The 14,245-nt window shown below is 36.5% G+C and overlaps 1 protein-coding gene across 2 annotated transcripts in view; it reads right to left on the reverse strand.

Annotated features, from left to right (window-relative positions):
• The window catches only part of LOC109084551 (probable JmjC domain-containing histone demethylation protein 2C), a 57,771-nt gene that overhangs the window by 21,402 nt on the left and 22,124 nt on the right, over positions 1 to 14,245 (reverse strand). For both annotated transcript variants that reach the window (XM_042774369.1, XM_042774370.1), the window contains exon 3: positions 8,109 to 8,222. In XM_042774369.1, coding sequence (XP_042630303.1) covers positions 8,109 to 8,222 — 114 coding nt within the window. The remainder of the gene's footprint in view (positions 1 to 8,108; positions 8,223 to 14,245) is intronic.

Below are 14,245 nucleotides of genomic sequence, written 5' to 3' on the forward strand. Positions count from 1 at the left end.
ACCTTCCATAATCCAAACAGCAATAATATTTGTTTTACTTGAAGTTAAGTCACATTACAGAAATTAAATTCTTGACATGAAAGCAGTTAATGGCAGAAATATAGTGTATATTGTATACTGTATTTATGTAGTAAATATCATGATAGCCTGTAAACAAATTAAGTGTCACAAACTTGATCAATCTCATGGAGCTACAAAATCGTTGATCCTACAGTAGACACAACAAAATCCAAATTAAGCACTAACACAAACCCAACTGCACCAAACTGAACTGATGGATGCATGGTTTCGTTTAGTCGCCAACCACGGTTTAGTGATTTAATTCCAGTTTCAATCAAAGTTCTGTTTGATTTATTTCTCCACTGTCATTTCTATGTTCTACAGGATGAAAGAGGTGAGACGGGACATGCTGGTGTGAGAGAGACAGACAGGACGGGGACATGACAGACGTCATACGAAGAGTGAGATGACCTCAGTCTAGCGCACAGCCAAAGCATCACCACGGCAACATGTGCAAGAGAGACATCGGGCTGATCCAACTATTGCATCAGGAAGAGAGAGATGGGGGGGGGGGGTGATGGGGAGAAAGAGAGAGAGAGAGAGAAGAAGGCATACAGACAGATTATTGTAAAAGATGAGCTAGTATGTTGTGTTTATGTATGTACAGAGAAAGATAGCTGGAGAAATCAGGAAGAGAGAACATCCAGAGAGAGATACAGAGGGTTAGAAACAGATGATGCCGAAAAGTGCTTCACTGAATTCAAATTTGAGAAGAAAAGAGAGGGAGATGTGCGTGTTTGAGAGAGGAGGAGAGACAGAAAGGCTTGATTGAGAGGGACAGAAGAGAGAGAGAGAGGGAGATGTATAGAGGGAGGGTGATGAGGTAGATGAGATAATGACAAACAGAGGAGAATGAGTGAGAGAGGAAGGATAGAGTCGCAGACTGACACACACACACAAAGAGTGCTCATAAAAATCAATGCAGGAGTCTGAAGACCTGTCCTTCAGTAAGAGAAGAACGACAAGTGCTGGATCAGAGATAGAGAGAGGCGCTCTTGTCTAAATATATCACTGAACATAGATACTTACAAAGCTCACAGATTTTCACTACATGTAATTGAAAGCTGAAGACAGCAATTTTTTTCTGTTAAATACTGTACTGACCAGAGGCGTGAGTTTGGGGTGAAACTGCCTTATTCTCTGAGCAATATAGCAGACAGGGGAAGTGCAGAAGAAGAAACTGGTTTGAAACTCGTATCTTCAGACATAACTGTTAACACTAGTGGCACAGAAATGACAAACTTTAACTTAAACTGAATGAGAGGATTGTGTTGTTGTCCATATAGCCATTTTAATACACTGTACACAATAACATAATTCCCTGTATTTAGTTTAATAAATGTCTCCAGAATTAATTTGAATGATTAGTGCAAGTTCTATATTCATTTTTACATTTTATTAAAAATGATTTTGTGCTCCAGGGTCACATATTAGTCTTAAGTCGCTGGGGTATATTTATAGCAATAGCCAAAAAAACATTGTATGGGTCGCATACAAAAATCCCAAATGCCAAAAATCATTAAGTTTACGTTTAATCAATTAGCAGACGCTTTTATCCAAAGCGACTTACAAATGAGAACAAAAGAAGCAATCAGACCAACGAGAGAACAACAACAGTATACAAGTGCCATGACAAGTCTCAGTTAGTCTAGCACAGAACTCATAGCAAGTTTTTTTTGTTTTTCCTCCCAAGAACAGGATAGACAAGAAAAGAAAAGGATATTAGGATATTAAATAAAGATCATGTTCCATGAAGATATTTTGTAAATTTCCTACTGTAAATATATCAAAACTTAATGTTTGATTAGTAATATGCATTGCTAAGAATTCATTTGGACAACTTTAAAGGTGATTTTCTCAATATTTAGATTTTTTTGCACCCTCAGATTCCAGATTTTAAATAAATATTGTCCTAACAATACATCAATGGAAAGCTTATTTATTCAGCTTTCAGATGATGTATAAATCTCAATTTCGAAAAATTGACACTTAAGAATGGTTTTGTTGTCCAGGGTCACTGAACAAAACTATTGATTCACACTATTAGAAAATGTGGCTTATACCAATATTCAGTAATAAGTTTAGTTATGATTGATAAGTGATATGACATTTACACTAACACTTCAATTTAAAAGTTGGAGCTATACAGCTGAATAAAACTTGGAACAATAATCAGTAGAGAAGAGTAGAATTCAACAACATTGAACACTGAACAGAACAGAACAGAAGTAGAGACTGTACAGTACAACAGAAGATAACATATAGTATAGAATATAGTAAAATAGAACAGAATAGTAAAAGATAATAGAATAAACTCAGGAAAGTGCAGCACAGTAAAACAACAGAAGTGTTTAACATCCAGTAGATTGGAGAAGTAAAAAAGAGCAGATAAAGTAGAACAGAGTGGAGTAAAAGTGAATGAGATAATGTTTAAAAAAGTGTACCATTTCATTTGTACAAAATAAACCCTGATTATTGATCTGTTTCTAATAGTTGTGTGTGTGTGTGTGTGTGTGTGTGTGTGTGTGTGTGTGTGTGTGTGTGTGTATATATATATAAAAATGAAGCTAATAAAAGAAGAAGCTGTCAATATAGCAATGGCTCCTGTTGAATGTTCAATTAGATTATTGTTATTAGATTGTTTCCTCTGTTATTATCATCATTACAAATTTATGAGCTTTCTATTTTTTGAAGGTTTAATAAAACTAAGCGAAAGAGTAGATACGAATGGAAGAGTAAATTAAATGAAAAATAACTCTGTGAATGTGTGTGAAACTGAGATGAAAAGCAGCTTTTCATAAGTCTGTGTGTGTGTGTGTGTATGTGTGTGTGTGTGTGTGTATGTGTGTGTGTGTGTGTGTGTGTGTGTGTGTGTGTGTGTGTGTGTGTGTGTGTGTGTGTGTGTGTAGACTGAGGGTGGCTGACTCACAGCTGAGTGTCTTTCTCACCACTGCCTCAAAAGGGAAAGTGTTCCACAGAGCCTAATGGAAACCACTCTGCCTGCTTTTCCCTTCAGTAAACCTCTCCCCCTTCTCTCACTTACTTCAGTCTATCTGTGTCATACACAAGAACACACACTCACTCACTCACGCAGGCAAACACACTGTTTGGAGCTTCCTAAAAACAGCTGCACTGTTCCCATTTCAGCTTAACAAGTCAACAGTGCGTAATCCTTCCCTCCACACACACACACATCTCATTACTCGTCCACTCACATACTTTCTCACACGCACAAACACCCTCAAACTGGCCCCTTAACATGTGCGAAGTAAAAACACAGCTTTGAGTTGTCAAGGAAACAGCAATAAATACACACAGTGCTCTGTCCGTACTCCATTTTCCCTGATAGTACGTTCTCACACTTTTTCTCCACCTTTATCTCTTTCCGTCTGTCTCTCTCTCTCTCAGGCTGCTCAGTAATTTACTCACGTCTCAGAGCTCAACATTCAGAGCTGTGGGTAATAGAGCAGTGGAGAGAAACACAGTATAGTAAGCAGAGCAAAGAGTAAAGTTAAAGGGATACTCCGTCCCAAAATGAAAATTTTGTCATTAATCACTTTTCCCCATGTCGTTCAAAACCTGTAAAAGCTTCGTTCGTCTTCAGAACACAATTTAAGATATTTTGGATGAAAACAGGGAGGCTTGAGACGGTCCCATAGACTGCCAAATAAATAACAGTGTCAAGGTCCAGGAAAGTATGAAAAGCGTTGTCAGAATAGTCCATCTACCATCAGTGATTCAACCGCAAGGTTATGAAGCGACGAGAATACTTTTTGTACACGAAGAAAACAAAAGTAACTGCTTTATTCAACAATTCCTCTCCTCTGTGTCTCTCCGAATCAAGGTAGCGCCATTTTGGCAATTCTGAGCAGTACGCAGATGGCGTACGCTCTTCTGCGTACTGCTCAGAATTGCCAATATGACACTACACTGATTTGGAGAGACACATAGGAGACGAATTGTTGAATAAAGCTGTTATTTTTGTTTTCTTTGTGTACAAAAAGTATTCTCGTCACTTCGTAATGTTACGGTTGAATCACTGATGGCAGATGGAGTATTCTGACAACGCTTTTCATACTTTTCTGGACCTTGACACTTTTATTTATTTGGCAGTCTATGGGACAGTCATAAGCCTCCCTGTTTTCATCCAAAATATCTTAAATTGTGTTCCGAAGATGAATGAAGCTTTTACGGGTTTGGAACGACATGGGGGTATGTGATTAATGACATCATTTTCATTTTGGGACGGAGTATCCCTTTAAACATAAAGGGAACAGAACAGAATAGTAGAGTGTATAAAATAGAACACAATACAACAGCATCGGAGAGTACAGTGTAGAATAGAGTAGGGGTGTAATGGTTAAGATTGCTCACGGTTCGGTTCACCGTTTTAGAGTCATGGTTTGGTAAGTGCCAAGAATATGTACGTACCAAGAGTACGGCAATACATATTGTGTGTGGTGTATTTTTTCAGTTCAGTTTGAATATCGTTACACCCCTAGAATAGAGTAAAAGTGGAAAAAAACTAAGTCAAGTACAGTAGATTAGATTAGAATGGGACAGAGTAGTGTAGCACAGAATTTAACAGAACAGAGTGTAGCACAAATAGATCAGAACAAAACAGAGTAGAACAGTGGAATAAATAGAATATAACAGAATAGAATAGTATAATAGAGTATAGCAAAGTGGGGTAAACCAGAATAGATAAAGTGGAGTAGAATAGAATAACATAATAATAGAATAAACTGAGTAAAGAAGAATAGAATAGAGTGAACTACAGAAGCATTGAACAGAACAGAAGAATAGAGTGGAGTACAGTAGAATGGAACAGAATAGAAGAACATTACAGTAGAACAGAATAAAAGAGTATAGCATAGAATATAGTGTATTACAACAGTAAAATAGTATAATTGTAAAAAAATATATAATTAAAACAGGAGAGTGGAGCATAGTAGAATAATAGAATGGAAAACAGTAGAATAGTAGAAACTTGGCAATTTGAACATATCTATTAATTTGGCGGGGGGTGGAGTACAGTAGAATATAATAAAATAGAGTAGCATACAATAGAGTTTAGCAAAGTGGAGTACATTAAAATTGAATAGAATAGCACATAATAAAATAAACAGTATATAACACAGTACAGTGGAGTACAGCATAATTAAAAAGAAATCAAATAGAATAGAACAGACTGGAGTAGAGCTGAATAGACAGAATGGAGAAGAACAGAACAGAATAGAGTAGAAAAGAACAGAATAAAATGAGCACAGATGAGTGTACAAGTGGGCAAGAACAACATTCAAATAAAATTTAACTGAGTAGTGCAGAATTAAATAGAAAAAAAGCAGAAAACAGGTACGTATATAACAAAAAAGAAAGTAGTAAAGTACAGCTGCACAGAATTAGAGTGGACTTGAATAGAACAGAATAAAGTACAGTGGAATAGAACAGAGTAGAATAGAATAGAATGTGGGAGTAAAGGAGGGTTGTGGGTTTAGAGGCTGATCCTCACATAATTTACAGAACTGCAGCATTCAGAACACATCAGTCTCTTCTTATGCCAGTGCTTTATCCAGACTCTTTCTCTCTCTCTAATGTGTCCCCTCCCTCTGCCTTGTGTTTCTTTCTCACAGCCTCAGTTCCCCCTCCACACACACACACACACACACACACACACACACACAGATGAAAGAGAGGGGGTGTCTCTTTTATCATCCATCCACAGGCATCAGAGACCGGGAGTGATGAAATGATGCAGTGGTATGTGTGTGTGTGCGTTTCTCCACAGCTCACAGTGAATGTAAACAGTCCTGTGTGTTACACTGTCTTCTACTGCACTAAATTATATGATTGTGCCTTGTGATTATGATAAACAAACACAGCCTGCAGGAGTATGTAAAAAGTGAGGAGCATGTGTCCTCGGCTAATTACACCCCTTACAACAACACACACTCACACACTGCTGAATTCACTGTGAGAATAAGCTCTAAAACACTCTAAAACTAACAAACACTACACACTACAAAATATATTTAACCCCCAAAATATATTCAACACATCCTGTAACTTTCAAATTCAAAATAAAAACATTAAATTCCTGGTTAAAATAAAGTTTTCAAAATGATCCTATATTGGACTGTGCAAAATAAAGGATTATTATTCAACATTCAATGGTGGGTTTCCCTTTACCAATGATGACCCTTCAGATTCTTTCAATTAAACCACTGTAACAGTGTATTGTGTATTGTTATACAAAACAGCATTTCCAAGCACCTGTCGCTTACTGACTGTTTGGGCTTATACATATGATCATACTTCATCTGTTAATTTGCACATAGTTTGTTACTCAGATGCAAGCAGTGCACTGCATGAGACAAAAAAGTATATTTTATTTATATATATATTGTTACTCATAATATATATATTTATATTATATATATATAGATATTACTTTGCCATGCAGTAATTTACTTTGCCAGGTTTTTTTTAGCATTAAAGAAAAAACATCCCTTTGTCATGTGATTCTCATTTCTCAACCCTAGGCAGCTACATTGATGGCCTCATTATTTCTATTAAATGTACTATACATAAAATGTACATGGACATTACCTGTAAAAAGTTTGGGGTCAGTAAAAAACAAAAAAGGACGCACATTCAACAAGAACATTAAATGAATCAAAAGTGACAGTAAAAACTTTCACATTGTTATAAAAAATATTTCCAATATTTCCTAAATGCTGTTCTTTTAATTCCACAAAAATATTAAGCAGAACAACAATTTTTAACTGTGATAATAGTAAGAAACTTGATCAGCAAATCAGCATATTAGAATGATTTCTGAAGGATCATGTGACCCTAAATCAAACTGTAAAAAAAATACTGAAATAGAAAGCAGTTATTTTTAATTTTATTTCTTTTTCACAATATTACTTTTTTTACTTCATTTTTTAATCAAATGAATGCAGCCTTGGTGAGCATAAGACATCTCTTCCAAAATTATTTAAAAATCTTTCCAACCCCAAACTTTTGAAGGCTATTGTAATTTGTACACTACAGAACATATTCTGAACACACAGAACACACTCCATAAACCCTGCAAAAAAGCTACAATATTCTACATAAACACTACATAATATATTTTAGAGAACATCCTCTGAAGACTATTAGATGTGCCTTACTTTCAATACTGTGCTGTCTGCTCTTTTAGAGGTTGTAGTTTACATAGAAATATTATTATAGAAATTTATATTCCTGTGTTTACATCATAATGCTATTTTCGAACAGTGTTTCCCCTGGAAAGCTACATTAAAATGGACTTTCAGCCGTTTAGTGAATATAAATCTCATTATTCAACAAGTTTTAGCACATTTTTTTTCATTAACATAGGATGAAATGGTAATTTGCAATTAAACAGACTGTCTGGGAAATGCATTCCTTAAGGCATTCTCACAAATGCTTACCAGCACTACAAACACAGACTAATTAAACCAGTAATGACTGGGAAATGTCATCATACCTCACACTTTTATGAGGTGGTCTGAGAAAGCAATGACACAAATTACATCTTCAGCAAAAATGTTAAACCTAGAGCAAGCGAGAGAGAGACGGAGCATGGAGATTTATTGATTACAGTTGTGTTGACGACAGTAATAAAATTATTTCTATTATTTTTTTCAGCATAAACTGAAAAAAGGTGAGAAAGGGCTAAATTAATCATTTCACACAATAAAATATAGCTGTATGCAATCATATATATCAGCATCTGCGCTCTTATTCATTATATTTAAGGTTCTTATATCGATATGTCATAAAACACTCAATGTCTAAGTAGATCAACAGCTCAGTCCCAGAATTCCAGTAGCCTAAAAAGCTAATGACTAGACCTAAGAAGAAAACGTCTTTCGAAACTTTCTACATTTATATGCAGTGGGCTATAATTTCAACACACTGTTATATAATGGATGTCAATCATACATAGTTACACAAATGCAACAACAAAACACCCACACACACAGACGAATCTGAATAATAACAACATGCACACACACCTCAAATGGCTGAAGCTCCTCCTTTTCTGTGTAGAACTCCAGCTGTCTGTCAGAGATGAACTCTACCACCGTCCAGCCTCCTATGCATGACTGACCAATCAGAGGCCGGAATCTCTGTAAAACAAATATCACAACCAGTCAGTCTCATCACTTCATAAGTCATCACAAACTTTTCAAGACCAGACAGTCTTGAACTCATGATTTTTTTTTTTTTTTTTTTAAAGAAGAAGTGTTTTTTCTTTATTATTAGATTAGGACAGTTATCATCCTGACTCCACCATCCACCCACACATACACACACACACACAGAGTTTCATACCATCGACCTATGCACTTTGTACAAACCCGACTCCAAAAAAGTTGGGACACTGTACAAATTGTGAATAAAAACAGAATGCAATGATGTGGAAGTTTCAAATTTCAATATTTTATTCAGAATACAACATAGATGACACATCAAATGTTTTAAACTGAGAAAATGTATCATTTTAAGAGAAAAAATAAGTTGATTTTAAATTTCATGGCATCAACACATCTCAAAAAAGTTGGGACAAGGCCATGTTTACCACTGTGTGGCATCCCCTCTTTTTTTTTTTAACACAGTCTGCAAACATCTGGGGACTGAGGAGACAAGTTGCTCAAGTTTTAGGAATAGGAATGTTGTCCCATTCTTGTCTAATACAGGCTTCTAGTTGCTCAACTGTCTTAGGTCTTCTTTGTCACATCTTCCTCTTTATGATGTGCCAAATGGTTTTCTATGGGTGAAAGATCTGGACTGCAGGCTGGCCATTTTAGTACCCGGATCCTTCTTCTACGCAGCCATGATGTTGTAATTGATGCAGTATGTGGTCTGGCATTTGTCATGTTGGAAAATGGCAAAATGCAACGGTCTTCCCTGGAAGAGAATTGAGAACTTGGATGCCTTTCCATTGATGTGTAAGCTGCCCATGCCACACGCACTCATGCAACCCCATACCATCAGAGATGCAGGCTTCTGAACTGAGCGCTGATAACAACTTGGGTTGTCCTTGTCCTCTTTAGTCCTATGACATGGCACAGGGACCATCGAGAACTTGAAATGGAGGTTCAAGTTTCCAAAAAGGGTTTTCGGATGACATGGCATCCCAGTCCATTTTCCAAAAAGAACTTCAAATTTTGATTCGTCTGACCACAGAACAGTTTTCCACTTTGCCACAGTCCTGAGCCCATGTTGTGATTTCCATTACAGTAGCATTCCTGTATGTGATGCAGTGCCATCTAAGGGCCAGAAGATCGCGGGCATCCAGTATGGTTTTCCGACCTTGACCCTTACGCATTGTTCCAGATTCTCTGAATCTTTGGAGATTGTTCCAGACTTCACCAGATCTGAGAAACTCCTTTCTCATATTGCTCCACTATTTTTCGCCGCAGCATTGGGGGAATTGGTGGTCCTCTGCCCATCTTGACTTCTGAGAGACACTGCCACTCTGAGAGGCTCTTTTTATACCCAATCATGTTGCCAACTGAACTAGTAAGTTGCAAACTGGTCCTCCAGCTGTTCCTTATTTGTACATTTAACTTTTCCGGCCTCTTACTGCTACCTGTCCCAACTTTTTTGGAATCGGGTCTTGTAGTATGACATTTTCAAAATGTCTCACTTTCAACATTTGAATGTTATCTATACATACAGTACATAACAATTTGTACAGTTGTCCCAACTTTTTTGGAACAGTAGGTGAAAAAAACATAAATTGAATTTTCTAAGAATTAGTTTTCAGAAAAAAAATATCATAGTTTCTGTGAAAATATTAAGCAGCACAACTGCTTTGCCTATGATAAAAAAATAAATGTTTATTGAGCACAAAATACGCATATCAGAATGATATCTGAAGGATCATGTAACCTGAAGAGTAATAGCTGCTAAAAATTCAGCTGAATAAATTACATGTGAAAATATATTCAAATATAAATCAGTCATTTTAATCTGCAACCATATTTTACAATATTATCGTTTTTACTGTTTTTTTAATAAACAAATGCACCCTTTGTGAGCATAATAGATTTAAAAAAAATAAAATCTCAAACTTTTGAACAATATTTTAATGATAATTTTTTCTTTAATGCAGATTTTTTATTTCATTATGAAATCAGTTGTATCACCGTGACACGTCCAAATAATAAATGAATTTTAAATAAAAACTTGACTACCAGAACAGGGATATTAAAAATGTCAAGTCTTCGACCTAATGATAATAAATGAATTTTAAATAAAAACTTTGACTACCAGAACAGGGATATTAAAAATGTCAAGTCTTCGACTAACAAACTTTCCAACACACCCCGGGGTTATTGGAGTTGGGTTTTGGTTTATTTTAAAATTTTTTAAGGAAATTGTTTTTTTTCCCTTACAAAACAACGATGAAACGAAGAAGTGTAGGCAATCTAGGTGTGAGACGGGGCCCAATGGTCAGAATATTATAGACAAAAGAATTATGTTTAGCAGCAATTCAGAGTCAAGTATCATGTTTGCAATACAAAAGAGCCATTCCATAATCAGTCCTTTATGGGAAGTGTGAATGGCTCATAGTCTGAAAACTTTAGCATGATGTGGGAAAAAAAAAATATTGGAATCAGTTTGTTGCTTTATTTTATTAGTGTTCATTTATTTTATTAAATTAGATAAATTGTTTTGATAAAATCAAAGGTTTATTATTATATATTTGTTTGGCATTTCATTTACTGTATACCCTTTAAATTCACTTATTGAAAGAACAGCAGCAGCAGTATGGTGTAACATTTATTTGAAACATGTATTTGGTACTTGCTACCTTATATCTTTACTCATTCCTTTGATTCTTTTCATGGCTTCGGAAAACTTGTCTCGGATATTTCTCTGCTTCGCTTTTTGCATAAGTCTCGGATGCATTGCTTTGTTGCTGTTTCTTTCTAGGAATGAAATACTGTCTCTACATCTTTAAAGTCTGTCCGCGAGTGATTGTACAGGTGCGGATATATTTGTGCAGCTCAGCTATTCGACACTCCAGTGTATTCAGGAGATGTTGCTCTCCTTAATGACCTCCACAGAATGAGGCCCCGTCCACACGGAGACGCGTTTCTGTGAATACGCACAAATTTTTTATCGGAGTGCAGCTCAGCTATTCGACAACCGGGTCCCAAAAAAAAAAACGCCGCCTTAGCGTTTTCGTCTGGACGCTAATCCGTATATTTTTCTGAAACGATGACGGTCATCAGCCCAAGTCAGACGTCACGTAACACCAACAAAAAACATGAACAAAACACTGGAGTTTAACACAGATTAATAAAACATGTTCACCCGCGCGTTTATGAGCATAGTCCAAAAGTCTGTCTTCGCCATCTCTGTGGCAGAATTACAGTGCCAATACTGGTCTGGCAAACTACATCTAGCGGTTTCGTGTGGACGCGGATATTTCTTGAGACGAGGAAAAAAAATATCAGATTGGGGTAAGCTCCGTCTCCATGTGGACGGGGCCTGAGGAACGAACGAGAAAAAAAATAATTGCGCATCAAAGAAGGTGGAGTTTCAGAACACACCCACCGATTGCATAACCGCCACGGACCAATAGAAACTCAAAGGTGTTTAGGAGCCGAAACAAACTCCCCCAAAACGAACTCAAAATGAACTTATTTTTGGCCTGATTTTGTTCGAAATGACGTCATATCAGTTCGTTCTTCGATTTCGTTTGAAGTATATCAGGGCCTTAAGCATGTCAAACCCATCAAACTGTAGTACTGACCAATGTGTGTGTGTGTGAGTAAATATCTTGTGAGAATTCAGTTAAACTTTCATTGATCAAGTCATATTCTCAATGAATGGTTTTTATTTATATAAATACTAGGCCAACACAATGAAAGTTTCCATGTCTGACTGTCTGTTCTCTCTGTGTATGTGTGTGTGGGATGTGTATTATGCAACAAATTTTAATGTCTCTTAGGTATCCTGAAGTGAAACCTAATCTACATGTGGCCACAAGTGTTATGGGATGTGCATGTGTATTGGTGTCAGGTTTTGCCTACATTGTGGGGACCAAATGTCCAGCCAGTGTGGAAAACAACTTAATAAACATAATAAATAAAGTCCTAACGAAAACACAAAAAAGTATGGGGTTAGGACTATGTCCAAAGGAATAGAAAATATCATTAGCTCGATATAAAAACTACATGAAATACATGGAAAGTCCCCAAAAAGATCATATATAAGTGTGCTTTTGCAGAGGCCTGACGCATGTGATGACTTGTGAGGAGCCAAACATCAGTCATCCAAAACCGCAACTCACAAGTACTGTGTGCCAGTCCGACTATGTATGTGTGTGTGACTCATAAACCAAGAGCTGGAGGGTAAGGGGACAAACAGAACGCGTGCGAGCTATTTTTAGACACTCTGCTGTGTGCAGTGCACTCACATACACTCTGTCACACACACCACACACAGTTACACACCTTTACCGCACTGTGGTTTGAGACTCTGTTCTGTCAGCGAGGCAGACAGAGAGAAAGGACAAACAGTCAGGACAAATATTCTTTTGCAGAAACAGCATATCAACTACACTACGACATAAATCTAGGCACAGAAAACACATTTAATGCATGCACACACTAACAGATGAACGAATACAATTCTGCAACTAATAGAATATAAAATACTATACATAAAAGAATCCAAGGTGAAGTGATCGACCAGGTTGATATTTAACCATTTGGTGACTGTTGTCATAGGCTAGTTATTAAAAGAAGTGTTAGTCATTTCTTCTGTTGGTTAGAAATCAATAACTTAATAATAATAAATATTTCTTAAAGATATTAAAGGGATAGTTCACCCAAAAATGAAAATTCTGTCATTAATTACTAGAGGTCGACCGATTCATCGGTTTTGCCAATTAATCGGCTCCGATAGTTGTTTGGCGGAAATACCGGTTATCAGCAAAAATCCATGCCGATAGTTTTCCGGGTTGCGTCTGTTGTTTGTACTGTAATTATATTTCAAAGTATTATTGATCAAATTAAGGCATTAGTGAGGATAAGACTTCTTCAAAAAAAAAAAACCCTTTCCAACCCCAACCTTTTGAATGGTAGTGTATTTTAAGTAAACACTGTTTCAGCTATTTTAAATACATCTCATTTCCCATGATTAATTTAAATATTTATAATATATCAGCATATGTTGCTCTCCACTGCAGATATCAGTGTTGGCTATTAAAAGTCAATATCAGTCGATCACTAATGAAAATAATTCATTTATTGTGTAAGGTGTCCATGCGAATAAACCAGTGTCTGGAGTGTGATAGCACATAGGCTGCGGCTAGCCATAAAACTAAGTCTTATCATAAACTTAAACAAGATCCTTCAGTCCATAAATGTCTGTTTAATAACTCATACACCATTTCTACCACTTTCCACTGACTTCTATCTTTTATAGTGAGCTGATATTTTCTACCCCCTTCCCAAAACATACCCCTGACAAGTATGTGTGAAAACCCCAAACGTGTGTAGGACTTTTGATGAAAAGTGTGACCGATGGGTCACACTTACAACAGAGTTGCAAAAATGCAAGTAACATTTTTTTATGAAGCTTTATTTACACATTTTGTTTACTTTGCACTTTAAACATCTAAATGACGGTTTAGTCCTGATTTTCCAAACCAGTATGACTTTCTTTCTTCTGCGGAACATACAGAAAGACATTTTAAAGAATGCTGGTAACCAAACAGTTTTACTTCCATTTTAAGGAAATGACATTTCTCAAAATATTATCTTATATGTTCCACAGAAGAAAGAAAACGATAGCAGGGTTATTCAAATCTTACCCTCGAGGGCCAGTGCACTGCAGAGTTTAGCTCCAACCCTGATCAAACTCACCTACCTATGATGTGACTAATGATCCTGAAGACACTGATTAGCATGCTCAGGTGTGTTTGATCAGGGTTGGAGCTAAACTCTGCAGTGCACTGGCCCTCGAGGGTAAGATTTGAATAACCCTGCCATATAGGTTTGAAACGACATGAGGGTAACAATATGAGTAAATGATGAAGGAATTTTCATTTTTGGGTGAACATCCCCTTTAAGTCACAAGAAATAAAGCTACAGCTGAGAGAAACAGTCACAATTACAAGAAAAAGTCA

Source organism: Cyprinus carpio, chromosome A17 (assembly GCF_018340385.1).
Source record: "Cyprinus carpio isolate SPL01 chromosome A17, ASM1834038v1, whole genome shotgun sequence".
NCBI lineage: Eukaryota > Metazoa > Chordata > Actinopteri > Cypriniformes > Cyprinidae > Cyprinus > Cyprinus carpio.